This window comes from Alligator sinensis, unplaced genomic scaffold (genome assembly GCF_000455745.1).
Source record: "Alligator sinensis unplaced genomic scaffold, ASM45574v1 scaffold707_1, whole genome shotgun sequence".
Lineage (NCBI taxonomy): Eukaryota > Metazoa > Chordata > Crocodylia > Alligatoridae > Alligator > Alligator sinensis.
The window spans coordinates 1444601-1463475 of NW_005842065.1; the positions used below are offsets into that span (position 1 = coordinate 1444601).

The window sequence follows — 18875 nt, forward strand, 5'->3', positions numbered from 1 at the left end:
GACTCTGAATTAATGAGAGCAGGAGTCTCTGGCCAGCAGGGCTTGGGATCAGTTCTTAAGGCCCTGCGACACATACAAATTCAAGCTGTATAGAAACCAGCTATAGAGCTGTTACAAATTTTAAAGTGCTAACTTAATACCAGGTTGGCTCTTTTTATAGCTGGATGGCCATTTTTATGGCTTGCTAATTAATTTGGGCATGGCCATGCTACATTTATTGTGCGATTCACCAGTTAATTGTGTGATAATTATTTTGCACATGTGGCCAGTCTTACTTCGATGAACTGAGATCCCAGTCCTTCACCTGCAGGAAGGGAGATTAGGACCAGGCCCTCCATGCTTTTTGAGGCAGTCTCCCTGCAAAGAGACCAGACCTTTGCCAACCCAACTCCCTGCACAGACCCCAGGGCCTGCAGGCATTGTGCCCTGGGAAGGATGAGGCCTTCTGTGCAAGCCCTCCAGTACAAGGGAGGCATAGACCCCCTAGCAGGATACAAACCCCTGTCTCCATGTTCATCATCCCAGGCTCTGACTGGGGCCCAGCTGTCCCCTGCATCTACCCCCAGCTGCAGTAAGAACATCAGCAGTGCTATACTAGGTCACACTGGTTCTAGAAGGGGATATTGTTTAGTGGTTAGAGTTGGGGCTGTAGGACTTGTGGTCCTCTCCCTCCCATAAGAACACCAGCAGTGCCATACTATGTTATACTGGCTCTGGAAGGGGATGTCGCCTAGTGGTTACAGCAGGGAGCTGTAGAACTCCTGGGTATTCTTCCAACTCTGGAAGGGGATGTTGCCTAGCAGTTACAGCAGGGTCTGTAGAACTCCTGGGTTCTCTCCCCAGATCCCATAAGAGCATAAATGCCATACCTATGCTCGGTTTCACCCAGAGCCCTGTCCCTGACAGTGGCAGAAGTGGATGCTGTAGAAAGAGAGCATGGAACCGGGTATCTCTAGAGTGATCCATCTCTTATTAACACCCTCACAGCCCCCTCCTGTGACAATGAATTCCACACGCTAACAACACGTGGCTTTAAAAAATCCTTACTCTTATGAGTTTCAAATCTGTCGCCTACTCATTCCAGCTGGTGTCTCCTTGTTCTAGTGTCCTGGGACTGGGTGAACAACAGCCCCCTGCTCTCTTGGTCCACACCCTTCATGATTTTATAGACCTGCAACTCTGGCCTGAGTGCTCCTGGCGCCCGAGTTCTGCCCAGCCCCAGACATCAGGCCGGGGCAATGGGCATGGGGTCAGCCTCCGGTGGTGCCTATCAGGGCATGTTGTGTGTGCACAGGATTGTCTCTTACTTCTCCTTGTCTCTCCCCTCTCGCTGCCTGGTGCAATAGGAGCAGCTCACGGTAAAGTGTCTCTGTCTCTGCCATAGCTCCCCCACTGTCTGTCTGTGTTTCTCTGTTTCCATGTGCCCACTGATTTGACTGGAAGAATGTGGCCCCCCTGTGCTCAGGCCAGGCTCTGCCAGCTGCCCTCCAGGTCTTGGTACTGGAGCAGAACTCCCCAAGGGGATATGTCCTTCCACTCCCCCCTGCCCCTATGGCAGCAGGGCTCTGGGAGCCAGGACACCTGGGTTCTCTTCCCTGCCCCAGCAGAAAATATTGCCTGGTGGCCAGTAGCTATCTAGCAGCAACAGAACAAAGGAGCCCAAGAGGCAGGACTCCTGGGTTCTCTCCCAGCTCTGGAAGGGGATGTTACCTAGAAGGTATGGTGGGGGCCGTAGGACTTCTAGGTTCTCTTCCCAACTCTGGGAGGGGATGTTGCCTAGTGGTTACAGTGTGGGTGGGGAGGGGTCATAGGACTCCTGGGTTCTCTCTCCAACTCCCAGAGGGAGTGGAATCTCAGGGGGCCAACACAGTGGATTCAATGCCAGGACTCCTGGAGTTCTAGTCCCAGCCCCAAGCAGAAGTGTGGCCAAGTGGGTGGAGTGGGCAGAATAAATGGTGGGGAGAGAGGTGGGAGCTGAGACTCCAGGTTGCTGTACATGCCTTTGCCCTGAACTCCCCTAGTGGCCTTGGGGTGAGTCCCAGCTCCATTCCATGCCTCAGTTTCCCCAGCTGTAAGCTGGGGCTAATTGCACCTCCTCTGTGAGAGCTGACAGGAGCTGTGGAGGGCAGTCCTCTCCCCCACATGGGGGCCTCTTTCCCTGCCCAGGGTCTCTGGGGCAGTGCTGTCCAAGGGGGATGGGAACTGGGGAGGAGGTGGGTGTGCCAGGGCCAAGAGTATTGCCAGCCAGGAGAGTCCAGGTCTCCCTGCTCCCAGGCTGGACACTCACTGCAGCTTCCCTGCAGCTCAAAACCTGCATGGAGGGAAAGGAGCACCAGTGACTATGTAGCAGGGATCAGGGCCTCACATGGCCTCCTTTGGGCTCCATTGGCCTATAGAACCAGCTGGGGGCTATTCCCTGAAACCCCCCCTCTCCTCCTACCACTGAGTAGAGACTTGGTGGGATGGCTGGACAGACTGATGAACCATCTGGGTTTCCCTGGTTGGACAGAGTGCAGAAGCTGGGGGGTGGCTAGGAGGCTGGAGAGGCAGGGAATGGATGGATGGGTAGGTGGGACAGATGGAGGGAGGAGTGGATGGATGCAAGGTGGATGCAGAGAGTTTCTGTCTCCATCTCACCCCCTTCCCTCCCCCCTCATCTCCCTCCTGCAAATCTCTTCTCAGCAGTGGCAGCAAAGGGAAGGACATCAACACCATCAAATCCCTCCGTGTTCTCCGTGTCCTTCGGCCCCTCAAAACAATTAAGCGGCTGCCCAAGCTCAAGGTACCAGGATTTGGGGGGCCATGCAGTCCTGGTGGCTGGAGAGGGTGGGTGGGAGCTGCCAGGGACTTGATGGATGGGACTGGGGGAAGGTGTAGGGGAAGGAGGGGAATAGAGCTGGGCCTGGGAGATGCAGGGCCCAGGGACTAGTCCTAGTTCTGTGGGGAGTGGGGACTAATGGTGAGAGCTGGGGGAGAAATGGCAAGCTGAGATCTGGGTTCTCTTCTCAGCTCTGGGAAGAGGCTGGGGGGCAGGTTGGGAGTCTGGATGCCTGGGTTCTATTCCCACCCCTGCCACTGCCCTCATGGTGGGCAGGTCACTTTTCTGTCTGGAACCCCGCTCCCCAGTCCTCTCTCTCTGTCCTCTTGGTATTTAACCCGTTGAGAACCAGGCAGGTAGTAAAGATCAGGGGTAGCTCAATGGGCTGGGATGGGCAGCAGTCATCCTGCCTCAACTGGGTGGTTCTCTGCCCCACAAGGTCCCAGCCAGTGCCCTGATACCAGCTTCGACCGTGCGGATCCTAGCTGGCACCCAGACCCCTGCCAGGGTCACATCCCACTAGTGGCCAGGAGCTGTCTAGCAGCAGCAGATCAAAGGAACCCAAAAGGCAGGACTCCTGGATTATCTCCCAGCTCTGGAAGGGGATGTTGCCTAGTGATTGTAGTAGGACTCCTGGGTTTTCTCCCCACCTTTGCAAGGGGATGTTGCCTAGTGGTTACAGCAGGGGGGTTCATAGGACTCCTGGGTTCTCTCCCCAACTCCCATAAGAATATCAGCAGTGCCACACTACGTTACACTGGCTCTGGAATGAGTGTTGTCTAGTAGTTATAGTACACACTATAGTACTCCTGGTTTCTCTCCCAGCTCTGGAATGGGATGTTGCCTAGTGCCCTGGGGGGCACTGCCCTGACCATCCCCTCCGGAGTCCCCTCTAGTGCCCTGACCCTCCCCCCACCCCCCAGGGTCCTGCCTGGCATCCTGACCCTCCTTGAGATCTCACCCCATGCCATGACTTCTACCCCCTTGGGTCCTAGCTGACACCCTGATCCCCTCAACATCTCACCCTATGCCCTGACTGTCCGCCTTGGGATCCTTCCTGGCACCCTGACTCCCACCCCCCCATGCTTCCGGCAGGCTGTCTTCGACTGCGTGGTGAACTCCCTGAAGAACGTACTCAACATCCTCATCGTCTACATGCTCTTCATGTTCATTTTCGCTGTGGTGGCTGTGCAGCTCTTCAAGGGCAAGTTCTTCTACTGCACCGATGAGTCCAAGGAGTTTGACAATGACTGCAGGTGTGAGACCCCCCACTCCCCCCGGCTTTACTACTAAGCTAGGGGCCTAGTGCTGTATTAATCCGTTTAAGATCAAAGCAGAAGCAAATAGAACTTTATCAGAACATCCACGAATCTGCCAGATTCTATATTAAGCTTAAAACACCGCAAGCTAGGCCAGATATAGTCCAAGGACAGGGTTTCATGAGTCCTGCTGTCATTATCGTTAAATATTCATTTCTTATTTGGTGTCATAAAACAAAATCTAACCTCGAGTGTCTTGATGGGGCCTCCAATGCTTCATGGTCAGATATCTCCATGCCTGAGTTAATGTTTACCTGAGTTTGTGCGATCAGACCCGAGTTAAAGTTTCTTAGCTGGAGGTAAAAACCATCTTAGCTGGAGGGTAAAAACCATCTTTTATTGCTGTGCAATAAAAGAGAGAAATAGTTTGCCAAGTTAGTTTGAAGTCAGTCAGAAGGCCAGGTAGAGGTGCACCTTTATAGACCAACTAAATAAGATACATATATAGAGAAAGAGAATGCTTTTGTGAACCCAAGTTCACTTCATCAGATGGTGTGAAAGCTTTGTGTAATGGAAAATCGAGAACATAGAGAGCAGGATGCAGGTCAATGGCTTGAAGTTGTAACAACGTTGGTGTAGGCTGGATGTCAAAGAAAAAATCTCTTTTAGAGGAGGGAGGCCATGAAATAGATGTCAGGGAAGCTGTGGACTCCATCACTGGAGAGGTTCAAGGAGAGGTTGGACAAACACTGGGTGGGGATGATCTAGGTGCAGTGATGCCTGTGTACTGCCATGAGGATTTTCCAGGCTTCTGGGCTTTGTTGGTTGTGGAATGGGCCTGGGAGGGAATTCCACCCCCTGCCCTTGGTGCTATAGGTGTCAGGGGGGTTTTAAACCTTCCTCAGAGGCATTGGGTGTTGGCTGCAGCCCAGGTTGGAGATGGCGACTGGGCTGGGCCAATGATCCTGCTGGGACTCAACTGGGCTAGGGTGTCTTGCCCCTGTGCTCAAGCTTATGCTGGGATCAAGAAGGAATTTACCCCCCTGCTCAGATTGATCCAGACTGGAGGGGTTTTGCTTTCCTCTGCAGCGGGGACACGGCCTCTGCCTGGGATCTCTTGAGTGTGTATTAAAAACTGTATCTAGCAGCAGGACATTGGCTGCCATGGTCCATCTGCTTTTCTGGTGGGAGGGTTCAGCGTCATGTTTAGTGCTGTGTCAGGGTCAACGGCAGTTTTACAGAGTTTAGGTAATAGATTTGTCTGACATGGTTTAGGCAGTGCTGATCCTGCCTCAGGCAGGCTGTATTGAACTAGATGTGATCTCTGGAGCTCCCTGCCAGCCTGACATCTCTATGACTCTCTGTGATTTCTGTGAACCCCATTAAAAAGGGGAAAGGGTCGCTAACACCAGTGGGGTGACAAGATTAGCAAAAAACTGTTAGATTACGTGAGCCATGAATCCATGGACTTTCTCAGCACTGCCTGAATAGATGCCACTGCCCCTCCCAGGCAATTGGTTTGAAGTCTGGGTGGAACAGCGATCAAAGGGGGGTTCCTTTTTGTCCCCAGAGGCGAGTACCTGGTCTACGAGAAAGACGAAGTGAAGGCAGAGAAGCGGGAGTGGAAGAAGTACGAGTTCCACTATGACAACGTGCTGTGGGCGCTCCTTACCCTCTTCACCGTCTCCACAGGGGAAGGCTGGCCTCAGTAAGCACCAGGCCCCCTAACCCCACCGCGACTGGGGTGGGATCCTGGCCATGCCAGGGTGGCTTTGCTGATAGGGTCTAGTGAGGTCTAGGGTCTCCGGATACTTGGGTTCTATCCTCAGCTGAGGCTCGCCTGCTCTGTGATGGGATGGGTAGAACATGGGGCTGGGACTCAGACACCTGGGTTCTTTCCCAGCTGTGCATCTCACCTGCTTTGTGACCAGAGCTGGCAGTGGAAATGGATGTGTATTTACACCTGTGATCTAGCCCCAGCCCCACCTTTATAGCAGGAATTTCCAAGGCTGTTGGGAGGGTATTTTTATAGGGTGCTGCAATGCCTCTCCTCTCTCCTTCCTCTCTTTCTCTGAGATATTTCCACCTTCCTTCCTCCCCCCCACCCCCTTACAACCTTTTTCAGAGTCCTCAAGCACTCAGTGGATGCCACATATGAGAACCAGGGCCCCAGCCCTGGATATCGCATGGAGATGTCCATTTTCTACGTGGTTTACTTTGTGGTCTTCCCCTTCTTCTTTGTCAACATCTTTGTGGCTTTGATCATCATCACATTCCAGGAGCAGGGAGACAAGATGATGGAGGAATACAGCCTGGAGAAGAATGAGGTGGGGCCTGGTGGCCGGGGTCAAGAGGGAAGGGCTCATCAGGGGGCTGTAGAGCCAGAGTTGTGGATATGGGGTAAAATCCCTTGCAGGGTAACATGTGGCTCTTCTCTGCCTGGCAGGGTCCATCTGCCCAACAAAGGGGCAGGATCAGGGGGTTAGCTAAGCAAGCAGAGAGCTTGCACCTTGCTAGCACCTCCCAGATCCTGCATCATATTTCCCTGGGGAGCAGGACACAGCTCTCAATCCCCCTCCCTCCCATGGCACCTGACACCAGCATCTCATGGGCTGGGCCAGGCTGGCTCTGGACCCCTGTCTCTGCCACCACCCCAGCTGCATCATGTGTTTCCCATCTTCCACAGAGAGCCTGCATTGACTTTGCCATCAGTGCCAAGCCCCTGACACGCCACATGCCCCAGAACAAGCAGAGCTTCCAGTACCGCATGTGGCAATTTGTGGTATCCCCACCCTTTGAGTACACCATCATGGCCATGATTGCCCTCAACACTGTTGTCCTCATGATGAAGGTGAGTTCCCCTCTATCCCTGCTAAGTTGGAGACTGACATCCCCCCACCCATGGATGGATCTAGGATTTTGAAAAGGGCGGAGGCTGCAGATAGCATGGTGCCCCATCAGGTTTGATGCAAAGCCTATTTCTGTCCGGTTAGAAAGAAACAAAAAGTGTGCTAATTAGCCTAGGGCTCTGTTAGAGCATGAGACCTGCCATTTCCTGGGTCAGACCCTAGTTCCTTCTTGGTCGCTTGTGTCATCAGGCAACAGGAGAAAGCAGATACTGGAAGGGAGAGTGAACTGGGTCTGACCAGGGATTTTTTCTCCCCTCACTTTTTCTCTCTCACTTGCAGCCTCCAGCATTTAAGGTCTAGTACAAGGATTTTCAATCCTTGGGCCGTGGCTCAGTGCCGGGCCGTGGCGGGTCAACTACCAGTCCACAGCATGGTCAGCTGCCGGACCGGGAGTGGCTGCAGACTGGCAAACCGTGGCCCCCCCCAGAGCTGGGCAGAGAGGCCGCGGTTCCTTCTGTGGGGCCCACGGCAGCACAGGGTTTGGCCCACCAGGAGTCAAAGGAGGGCGGGGGGGGGCCAACTGCACCAATGTGCTCCCTCAGATCTGCCCCTGCCACTGCTCCTCTTGCCACAAGAGATCCATGGCCCCACCATGCTCACCCATGACTCTTCGTCCCAGTTCTATGGAGCCTCAGACGCCTACGAGAATGTACTCAAGATGTTCAACAATGTTTTCACTTCACTCTTCTCCCTCGAGTGCTTGCTGAAGATCATGGCTTTCGGGGTGCTGGTAAGTACTTGCCTTGGCTGGCTGTATATGAGAGAAGCCTGAGGCTGCCAAGGAGAGGAAGGGTGGAGCCTGGTCTTTTCTGCTTCTAGCCCCTTTCCTGCTGGCCCAGCCCCACTGTGGGCTTTTCACGTGTCCTCTGTGCGAGCCTCACAGCTGCTCTGGGCAACGTGGGATGAGGAGCAGGGCCATGTTCATAGAATCCTAGAGACGTGGGGCTGAAACGGATCTGCTGAGATCACATCTAGTCCAACCCCCTCCTAGGGCAGGATCAGCTCTAACCAGCCCATCCCATACAAACCCATTGTCCCACCTCTTAGCAATGCTACACCATCAAAGCAGGGGCAGGGGGAAGACCGGTTGGCCAGTGCTGGCGCCCCACCCCCACTCTTAGCTGCACCTGAAGACTCCTTGGAAAGGAGGGGGCCAAATGCCAGGACTGTTCACTTGGGGGTCTGAACAGCCTCGGTGCAATTTGCTGTGGATATAGTGTGGCTTGTAGGGGAGAGGCAGAGGAAGGAAAGAACTATGGCCTTCATGAGAGGGCAGGGAAAGCCAAGGATCGTCCCTTCAGCCTCTGCTGAGCTATGATCCTGTTCTCACCCAGTCCCTCATGCGTGTCCTGGCTCCATCTGTCCATCTGCCCCAGGGCAGCTTGGGTGGAGGGATACAGGAAGGTTGGGAGTGCAGGGATGAGGGGACATGGTTCCTTCTCCAAGTATTGTGGCCTTAACTGGAAGGGGCCCAGGGCAGCCACTGAGTTCTGGTTCTGTGTGTCTATTTCTTTTGTTGTTAGTGTCCATCTGTCTGTCCGGGCCAAGGCTGGGGCATCCCTGGGGCTGGGGCAGGTCCCAGCAGTGCCCTCCAAGAACCCGCTGGGGGCAGAGCCCCTGGGATCGATACTGCTAAGAGCAAGATCCACATGGATCACAGCCTTAGATGGAGCCACCCAGGCACAGACTTGGCCTCCCTTTCATTACTGCTCCCCCCATGCAGTCAGAATCAGGCCCCTTCTATCCCCAAAACTAATCCTTTCACCCCCATCCCCAGATCCCTCAGAGTCTAGAGGAAAGGTAACCTGGCTCCCCCCAGGGTGTTAGGGGTTTGGAGGGGGGCCTCTGTCTTCGTTGCTGTGGCTTCCGTGGTGGTGTCGTGGCTGTGGGTGCTGTGTGCCCGTTCCTTTTTCGTCCCTTGTTTCTGTTTTTTCCTTTCTAGAATTATTTCCGTGATGCCTGGAATATCTTTGATTTTGTCACAGTGCTGGGTAGTATCACAGACATCTTAGTGACGGAGTTCGGGGTAAGTGCCAACATGCTGCCACCATCCCCAGCTCTTGAACACAGGGGGGAGGGCATCCAATGTAGGGTCCCTGGTGCTCCATCGCCATGGCTCTAGGCTGCTGGAGCCAGGAGGAGGAGACCCGGGGGAGGGGGGTATGTGCAACTAGGCTAAGGACACAGGAGGACATGCCATGGGGATACAAGAACCTGGGAGGCTTTGGATGCCAAACTGACAGCCCTGGAAGGGAGGTGGCTCCCACCTGGAATGGGCTGAGTCTGGAGTCACTCAGAGGCATCGGTGTATATGAAAAGGAGGCTTTTTCCGCTCCAGGGCATTGCGGTGAGGCTGGAGCCAGCCTGTGGGGCTAGGGGCTGCTTTCCATCTCCGTGCCCCTCCCATGCAGCCTCGTGGGCTTGGTGATGGCCACGGGGTGGCCACAGGTCCCTCTCCACAGCTGCTGGAGGGCCAAGGCTGGACCCTGGGGAGCCCCCCCAGCCTCAAGCAGGGCAGGGGAGGGGGATGGGGGCCAGGTGGGCTGCGGGTGCTGTATAACGACTGTGTCTCTTGTCTTATCTTCTTTCCATGCTGTCCCTTTATACTGTGCTCACTGCCACTGCCATCCAATCACAATGCACTATGACAACTCCATGTGTCCATCCATGACTGGTCTGTGTGTCCGTGCCAACTGCCCGTCCGTCCTCCCCCTCCCCCCCTGGATATCTGCCCCTGGTTGTCTCCTGCACCGTGGCACAATTGCCCCTCCCCCCACAACTCCCTGTGCCCCTCCTCATCTCACCATCACCATCCAGAATCCGGTTGGTTTAGTCTGTTTTGGGAGCTGTAATGCGGCCCACCCTGCCTTCACCCCCTTCAGCCCTGGCCATGTGGCATGCTGACTACTAGGCCTCATGCCTCTCCCTCCATCTGTCCTCTATTTCCTAGCCCTGGGACTTTCAGGAGCAGAGCTCATAAGCTGTCCTGGCTGCATCTCATAGCAGAGAAGGAGCAATGTGTCCTGGGTCTGGGAAGGGGGAATGGTGTGTCCTGGAGCAAGCAGAGGGCTAGAGCCATGGACAGATCCACAACAGAGGTCCCCAAACCCATGGGTCCCACAGGTGGGGGGGGAGATAGAGCACCTGTGGTTTTTGCAGAGGTGACCAGGCACAAATGCCCACCCCAGGATGGTCTGCATGCAGCCGCCACCTGATGTAGGGTGTATTAACCACCCCCGGCCCCACTGGCTCAGATTCAGGCCCCTTTTCTCCAACTTGGGCCCCTGAGAGCCCCACAATTAATCCTTTCACAACTCTCCACCCCAAGATCCTCAGATCTGGGATGTCTGGGGCTGGCCATGGACCTGCGGACTTCATTAGAAGGGATCCGCCCAGGGCTGGGGGACCTAGTGGGCATAGGTCAGAGTAGCACAGGGCATCTGACAGGGTGAGGAAAGGAATGGGGGATCCTGGAAGATCTTCCTTGAGGGGAAGGGGGTCTCTGCCCTGCCCCTTCTCTCTGCCCCCCTTGTCTTTCTCTGGGGGATTTAGCCCCATGCTCCCGCATGTGCCCTGCTTCCAGCCCCTTTCTGCCCAGTGCAATGTCTCAGCCAACCTGGCATCCTGGTCAAGAGGTGCCATGCATGCCCCCCACGGCCCTCAGACCCACAGGAGGGGTGGCACGCAGCTCTGGGGCCACCTATGCCAGGGGGAGGGGGGCAGGCCCTGCATCCTCACAGGCACTGGGTATCTCCAGGCTGTCCGTTGCATGATGCTTCCACCCAGAGCATGGCTAGGGCATCACATGTGTCACAGTCCCAGGGCATGTTCTACGACCCCGGCCCCATGTGTGGTGTGACCTGGGTCCCGTAACGTCGCATGAGTTTCATGGCATGTGTGGAAGACCACGCCTGACCCCCCCGCAGCTGCTGGATGCTTCTGGGGTGGGATTAGAATCTGCATTCCTGGTGCAGGTCCTGGTCTCCAGCTGGGGTCAAGTGAGGCATGAACCACCACCCACTTGCCAGGTCCAAGTTCCTCTCCCAGGGGTGGCCTGGAGACTTCTAGGGAGCCAAGGTCAAAGGTTATGCCAGGCTTTTTTGGCCCAAAAGCCCCCCCAAAAGATCATGAAGGATCTGCAGCTTCCATTCCCCTCACCCAGGCTTGTGGGGGGCTAGACCCAAGCCCCAGGGTCTCCCCAGCTATGCACCATCCCCCCCACACCCCACAAATATATCAGGTCCAGGGGGAAATAAGGCCTTGCCCATGCCTCTCTCACCCCCCCAGCCAGTCACAAGGGAGCATTGCGGTGTGGGGCATGATGCATTTGCCAACCCCTTGCCAGCTCTGTCCCTGTCCTCCCATCCCTATACCTCTCACACTTGCCCAGCCTCGGGGTCTTGCTGGCTGCGTGTGCATGGTCCGTGCTGGGCCACGTGTCCTGCTTGTGTCTGGAAAGATCAGTGCATTTGGTTGTGGGAGATTTGACAGCCCCCCCCTTCCATGGGACCATCCAAGCTTCCTTGGGGACCCCCCTGTGCCAGAGGGGAGGCCGGGAGGGGCATCTAGCTGGTCCCCTCCTTCTACCTCTGTAGGACTGGCTGTCCTTGCCCTTATTTGATGGTGGTGCTGATTGGTTTCTCACTCTCCTTAATGACTCCAATGAATGATCTGATCCTTGCTGTGCTCCACAGTTGGGATCTGTTTCCTCATTAGTTAGGGCCCGGCTGGCTTCTAATGGTGCTCCAGCCTTGCTGGTTTCTCCAGCTCAGGGGGGTTTCTCTAGGGCTCAGGGCTGGGTTCATGGTTATGAGTTCCCAGCCCCTGGCTTCCTTCCTGTCAATGATGTGCTGGGGAAGAGGCCATAAGCTCTGTGGTGCCAGCTGGGTGAGCTCCACAGTGGCATCCTGGTTTGCTTACGGTGTGCTCCATGATGCCAGCCTGGCTTGCTCCTGGCTCACTCTGTGGTACCAGCCCAACTTGTTCCTGGTGCCTGTGATGCCAGCCCAGCTTGCTCACAGCTCTGTCCATGGTGCCAGCTTGGCTCACTCCTGGTGAGTTTGCTGGTGCCAGCCTGGCTTGTTCACAGTGCTCTGTGGTGCCAGCCCAGTTTACACCCATTTTGCTCTGGTGTCAGCCTGATTTGCTCCCAGTGCCCTTTTGTTGCCAGCCCAGCTCACTCTGCAGTGACATCCTGGCTCCTTCCCGGAGCCCTGTGGTGCCAGCTTGGCTTGCTCACAGCTCGCCCTGAAGTGCCAATCCTCACACCAACACCCCATGGTGCAAGTCCAGCCTGTTCCTGGTGCCCCATGGTGCCAGCCTGGCACAGTCCCGGTGCTCCTTTGTGCTGGTCCCGGTGGCTCATGGCAGCTCTGCTCTTGTCCCCTTATGTCCGCAGAACAACTTCATCAACCTGAGCTTCCTGCGGCTGTTCCGCGCTGCCCGCCTCATCAAGTTGCTGCGCCAGGGCTACACCATCCGCATCCTGCTCTGGACCTTCGTGCAGTCCTTCAAGGTGCCTGGGTGCAGGTGGGGGGCAGGGGGCAGGGCAGGGGTCTCCCTTGCGGCCCATCTTAGGGTGGGGGGCATCCATGTGTATTACCTAACCCCGCCTGCCCTCAGTCGGTCTCTCTGTCCCCATCTGCCACCCTTTTGTCTGTCTGTCCTTATCCACCGCCCAGTCAGTCTCTAAGTCAGTCCCTGGTCAATTCGTCTGTCCCTAAGTGCCCCTGGTCAGGCTGTCTGTCCCTGCCCGCCCCTGGTCAGCCAGTCAGCCTGTCTGTCCCGGTCTGTACTCAGTCAGTCTCTTTGTCCCTATCCGACCCCAGTTGGTCTGTGTCCACATCCACCCTTGGTTGGTCTTTTTGTCTGTCTGTCCCCATCTGTCCTTGGTTAGTTGGTCTGTCTGTCCCTGTCTGCCCTTGGTCAGTCAGTCTATCTCTCCCAGTCCATCCCTGGTTGCTCTGTCAGTCTGTCCACATTCACCCTCAGTCAGTCTGTCCCTGTCTGTCCTCATTCAGTCTGGTCAGTTGGTCTGTCTGTTCCTGTCCACTCTTGATCAGTCTGTCTGTCTGTCCCCATTTGTCCCTGGTTGGTATGTCTGTCTCTTCCCATCTGCCCTCCTTGAGTCTGGGGCTCAGTAGCTGATGTGTGGAGCAGGGGTCTGGGATTGGGAGGGCAGGGGCTGCCGGGAGTGACACATGCCCATCCCCTCAGGCCCTGCCCTACGTCTGCCTGCTGATCGCCATGCTTTTCTTCATCTATGCCATCATTGGCATGCAGGTGAGGCCTGGTGCCCAGAAGATTGGGGCGGGGGGTGGGCGGGCAACTTCAGGGCCCAGGGTATCATGTGGATCCCAACCCATCGCTGCCCTCCAATCCCCGGGCCACCGCAGGTGTTCGGGAACATTGGCATCGATGACAAGGACGATGAGTCAGCCATCACGGAGCACAACAACTTCCGCACCTTCTTCCAGGCCCTCATGCTGCTCTTCAGGTGAGAACCCCTCTACCTCCCGCAGCTGGACCCTGGGGTGAGGGACCCCTGTGTGCACAGTTGTTGGGTTCCACCCCAGAGGTGGCTGCATCAGCTGGGACAAGGGGGTCCTTCTCTATGTACAGCTGCTAGCTCCACCCCAGAGGTGGCTGCATGGAGACCTGGGGGAGGGTTGCTCCCACCCCTCCTAATGCCCCTCCCCCTCCCGGGCAGGAGTGCCACAGGCGAGGGTTGGCAGGAGATCATGCTATCCTGCCTGAGCGGAAAGCCATGTGATGAGAACTCGGGCATCATGGAGCACGAATGTGGCAATGAGTTCGCCTACTTCTACTTTGTCTCCTTCATCTTCCTCTGCTCCTTCCTGGTGAGGCCCATGTGGACAGGGGCGGGATGCAAACGTGTGTGTGAGCATGTCTCAGGAATGCTGGGGACGTGTGTGTGCAAGGATCCTATGTGTGTTGTTTGTGTTTGGCTCTATGTAAAGCAGGGAGGATGTTGCCATGTGTGAGCTGCAGGGGGTGTGGGCACCCAGATCACATGTGTTATACATAGTGTTCTGTGTAAAGGGGGAGGTTGCCATGCGTGAGCTTCAGGTGCGTTTTGGCAGGAATGTGTGCACCCAGATCATGTATGTGTTACATGTGTAGTGCTATCTATAAAGGGGTAGGAGTTGCCCCATGTGTGTGCTGGCAGGGGTGTATGCCCCAGATTGTGTGTTACATGTGGTGCTTTATGTAAAGGGGCAGGGGTTGCCATGTGTGTGGCTGTCAGGGGTGTGTGCCCCCGATCACGTGTTATGTGTTTGGTGCTCTGTGTAAAGGAGCCAGGAGGGATGTGCCATGTGTGAACTGCAGGCATGTACTGGCAGGGGTGTATGTATCCTGATCATGTGGGTTAAAGGGGCAGGGGTTGCCATACATGTGCCAGCAGGGGTGTGTGCCCCCTGCTTATGTGTTATGTATGTGGGGCTCCATGTAAAGGAGGGGACTGTTTACCATGTGTGCTGCAAGTGTGTGTGCACCCAGATCACATATTACATGCATGTGCTGGTAGGCCTCACCCTGTGTGGGTGTCAGCACATGGATGAGCTATGAGTGCATTGACAAGAGCTCACGAGAGTGGATGTGTGCACTGTGCAGATTGCATGCACCAACAGTCACATACACGTGTAGGCCCCCTTGTGTACTTCCGAGCTCTTCGTGTGTTGATTTGCACACACCTGCCCACATTAGTGCACCACATGCATGCTGCGCGCCCACACAGTGGGAGCCACCTGCCCATGTCACCATGCGTGGCCTGTGGAAGCATGTCGGCTCCACTTCACATATTTGCCATATGGGGAGGGTATCTCTCTGGCTTGGGATGCGCCCCCGTGGGCACGTCTACTGTATGTGCTGGCCCATGTTTGGGCAAGGATCCCCCAGGAGAGCAGGGTGATGGGCCTGGGACCCTGGGAACCCCATGGATGCAACCTGGTGTGGCCCCAGGGGGATCCCCACAAGATCAGGGCCCCTCCAGGTGCCTCCTAATGGGTCCATCCATGCCACTGGATCTAGATGCTGAACCTGTTTGTAGCTGTGATCATGGATAACTTTGAGTACCTGACCCGCGACTCCTCCATCCTGGGTCCCCACCACCTGGACGAGTATGTACGTGTGTGGGCCGAGTATGACCCTGCTGCCTGGTAAGGACCCCCGCCCTCCCCATAGGCATCCCCATGCCCTCCCAGGCCCCAAGAGGGGTTGGACAAGCTGGGGTTGCAGGGGTTCTGGCAAAGTGGAGCTGTGCAGGACAGGGCAGGATATAGGGAAAGTCTAGCTGGTGAGAGCGGGGGGCTCAGACACCTGGGTTCACTCCCCACTGTGGGAGGGGAGTGGGGTATGGTGTGTGAGAAAAAACTCCTGGATTCTCTCCTGGCTCTGATATGGGGTGAGTACTTGCCCAGCAGCCCCTGGCTCTAATCCAGAGGGCTCAGGGAGAGGCAAAGACCTGGCTGGGTGGGCTCCAGGTCTGCTGCAGTGCAGTCTGGGGGATATGGTTTTGGGGCGTGGCTCACCCAGGCCCCTGGGAATCTTGAGGGATGGCAGCATCCCCCACCACAAGATGGGCAGCATTTAGGATCCAAGATACCGCCCCCCACCCCCCAAGCCCTTGGCTGGGGGTAGATCCTAGACAGACTCAGATGGAGCCTGGGAGACCTGGGGCTGGGGAAAAATGCTCGGGGGGAGGGGTGTAGCTGCCCACTAACATTTGCTTTTCCAATTGTAGGTTTTTCAGCTGGATTCTTTTTCCCTTCCCACCAACACATACCCTTGCCAGATCTTGGGGTTCCCATAATGCCCTTGTGCACTGCAGAGTGCCTAGGGGACTGCCCTGGCCCCCCTCTGGGGTGGCTTGCCCTGCCCCCCCAGCATTCCATAATGCCCTGAGGTCACACAGTACCCAAGGCACTGTACCCCAACACCCTCTAGGATATCCCGCAATGCCCTGGGGTTTCCCGTAATGCCCTGGGGTATCACAGAGTGCCTAGGGTGCTGTCCCCACCACTCTCTGAGATATCCCATCATGCTCTGGGGTGCCACAGAGTGCCCAAGGCGGTGCCCCTATCACCTTCTGGGATCTCTCACAATGCCCTGGGGTTTCTCACAATGCCCCCCCTGTGGTATCACAGGAGGTCTGGGGCTATCCTGGCCAATCCCACACTGCCTTTGGGGTATCTCTGGGATCATCGCTGCCCTGGGGCCCAGGAGGGTGCCTGAGGGCAACATAAGCTCCCCACAACTCCAGGGCACCCCAAGGCAGGGGTGAGGGACAGTGCCAGGCGTGTGCACATGGCCCTGTTGGCCCCAGGGGAGCTGCACAGACCCACCCGGTGTTCCCTGGGGTGAGGGGAGGAAGGTGAGGGGGGCTGGGGGGCGTCTTCGTAGCCTGTTGGACCCAGGTTTGATGTGTTCACTCACCGCCAATCCTACCTGGCAGACCCTGCCCAGCCCAGGGAGTGGGGCCACCCCCCACACCTGTGCTACAGGTGGGGCACCATTGCTTCCCCCCCCAGCAGTGGTACGCAGCTCCTCCCTGCCCCTACAACCCCCCCAAAAAACAGCTCCATCTGGAACCTGTTGGAAGGCAAAATCTGCCTGGCTTCAGATGGGCTGGGGGCCTCAAGAAGCAATCAGGCCTAGCAGTTGGACCCTGGAGTTTTGCCCTGACTCAGTTCTGCTTGTCCCCAATCCCTTCACCCACTGTGAACTTTGCTCCCTGCCTGAGTTTCCCCATGAGCTGGCCCTGCTTCCAGCCAGGCCCGTGGGTGCGTAGTGCCTCCCAGCTCCCACTGGAGCCACGTGAAGGCAGAAGTTATTGGGTCCCCCTCCCTGTTGGACCCCCCCGCCCCGCACTCCTTGCTAGGGAAACTGAGGCAGCCCCCAAAGCTGGCTGCTCTCCCCACAATCCATCAGAACTGATCAAGGACCATTCCCCACCCAGGGAAACTGAGTCAGCCCTCCCCACAGCCAGTGACCCTTCTCCAATCCATCAGGACCAATCAGGTTCCCCTATTAGACCTTTCTCTCTCCCAGGGAAATTGAGACAGCCTTCCCAATCCATCAGAACCAATTGGGTCCTGCCCTCGAGTCCCTCTGCCTCCCAGGGAAAATGAGGCAGCCCTCCTAATCTATCAGAACAGATCAAGGACCCCTGCCTCTCCTTCCCAGGGAAACTGAGGCAGATTACCCTCCTTCCTGCCTCCCCCTTGTTGCCCCCATCCCAAATTCATCCGCGGGTGTTTCTCACGCCCAGTGGCGTCTGCACTAACCCCCCTCCCCTCCCTGTATTCTTCTTGCAGTGGCCGAATTCATTATAAGGATATGTACAGTTTATTACGCGTTATATCTCCCCCTTTGGGCCTAGGCAAGAAATGTCCTCATAGGGTTGCTTGCAAGGTTTGACTTACACTAAAAACCTGCTAGCGTCAACGGAATGAATGCGGCTTACGGTGTCTCGGCGATATATATATGTCACCTGGATACATATATATACACACATGTACACGTACACACCTCCCATGCCCCCCCCTGCACTTCAGACCTGACTGGGGCTGTCATGAGCCTAGAGAATGTCTCCCGCGGGGCCGCTGCCCAGACCAGCACGGCATGGAGCCTCTTTGCTTGCTCTCTCTGCTCCTGGGGTGGGGGGGGTCTTGTGTGCCCCCTCCCTGTTTGCATCCAGCCCCCCCAAGCCCTGGGGACAGCCAAGACTGCATTGACACCTCTGCCATCTCCCCCCTCCACCCCACCTTCTCCTTTCCTTTCCTCTTCCCCCATACCCCAACATTGGCTACTCTAAATCTCTCTCTTTCTCTATCTCTCTGCCCCCCTATTTTTGCTCCAAACCAGGGGGGTTCCCCCCCTTTCACCCCAAGATCACAGCAAAGCAGTTAGGCAGGGGCTGAAGTTTCTCTGATCCCTTCCCCAAATGTCCAGCTGGATCCGGGGGCTGGTTAAGTGCTTTGCTGTGTCTAGGCCATAAAGGATCTCCCTCCACCCCTTCCAAAATGCTTCTGCCCCCAAAACTACCCCGCGGGTCAGTGACACATGGGACCAGGAAGCTTTTCTTTCCCCTCGAAACACTGGTTTGATTCTCTGCTCTTTTTTTTGTTTGTTTGTTTTTTCCGTGCCTTTTTTTCCCACTCTTTTCTTGTTTTTTTTTTTCCTATTATTTTTCCGCTCCCAGGGGCCGGCTGACTTTCACCGACATGTATGAGATGCTGAGACACATGTCCCCGCCCCTGGGGTTAGGGAAGAAATGCCCACCCCGGGTTGCTTATAAGGTAGAATAAAGTGACATGCCCCCCCCACCTGCCACCCCCTCTGAAACAGCCATTGCCCCCCCCAGCCCAGGTTTTATATGGTGCTTTTGGATCTAGCCATCGGGGAGCAGCTCCCATGAGCTGGGAGCTCTCAGCTTTTCTTTCTTTCTTTCTTTCTTTCTTTCTTTCTTTCTTTCTCTCTCTTTCTTTCTCTCTTTGTTTCTCCTTTTCTTCCTCTCTCTCTCTTTCTTCCCCCCCTGCCCCCCGCCTTCCTCAATCAACTCTTGAGCAGCCCCATGTGCCTGTCTGACTCTGTTAGTGTTTCATGTTTCAGAGACTCCATTATGGCCACGTAGCTGGGGTGGGTAAGGTGCATGTTCCTCTCCCCTTCCCAGACTCTTTCTCCTGCATCCCTCTCTCTGGTCTGGCTCTAAAGCAATGAGCTCCCTACCATCCCCCTCACCCCCAACCCAACCCACTGCTGGGGCTTTGTTGGGAAGATAAGCCATGCAGGAATGACCCCCCTCCTGGCTACTTCCCAGGCAAAGAGGTCATGAGCTGGAGGCTGGGGAGACAGGATCAAGGGGGG

General features: G+C 56.0%; 1 protein-coding gene across 3 annotated transcripts in view; it reads left to right on the plus strand.

Moving 5' to 3' along the window:
* Nucleotides 1–18316, plus strand: part of CACNA1A (calcium voltage-gated channel subunit alpha1 A) — a 71215-nt gene extending 52899 nt beyond the window's left edge. For 2 of the 3 annotated variants that reach the window (XM_025203927.1, XM_025203925.1), the window contains 14 exons: nucleotides 2683–2782; nucleotides 3914–4074; nucleotides 5648–5785; nucleotides 6203–6404; nucleotides 6764–6928; nucleotides 7606–7716; nucleotides 8929–9012; nucleotides 9804–9809; nucleotides 12385–12501; nucleotides 13203–13268; nucleotides 13382–13482; nucleotides 13696–13846; nucleotides 15039–15166; nucleotides 18211–18316. In XM_025203927.1, coding sequence (XP_025059712.1) covers nucleotides 2683–2782; nucleotides 3914–4074; nucleotides 5648–5785; nucleotides 6203–6404; nucleotides 6764–6928; nucleotides 7606–7716; nucleotides 8929–9012; nucleotides 9804–9809; nucleotides 12385–12501; nucleotides 13203–13268; nucleotides 13382–13482; nucleotides 13696–13846; nucleotides 15039–15166; nucleotides 18211–18316 — 1636 coding nt within the window. Of the gene's footprint in view, nucleotides 1–2682; nucleotides 2783–3913; nucleotides 4075–5647; nucleotides 5786–6202; nucleotides 6405–6763; nucleotides 6929–7605; nucleotides 7717–8928; nucleotides 9013–9803; nucleotides 9810–12384; nucleotides 12502–13202; nucleotides 13269–13381; nucleotides 13483–13695; nucleotides 13847–15038; nucleotides 15167–17323; nucleotides 17537–18210 lie in introns of those variants that run through there. The other variant, XM_025203926.1, reaches the window with a different exon arrangement.
* Nucleotides 18317–18875: the final 559 nt, after the last annotated feature.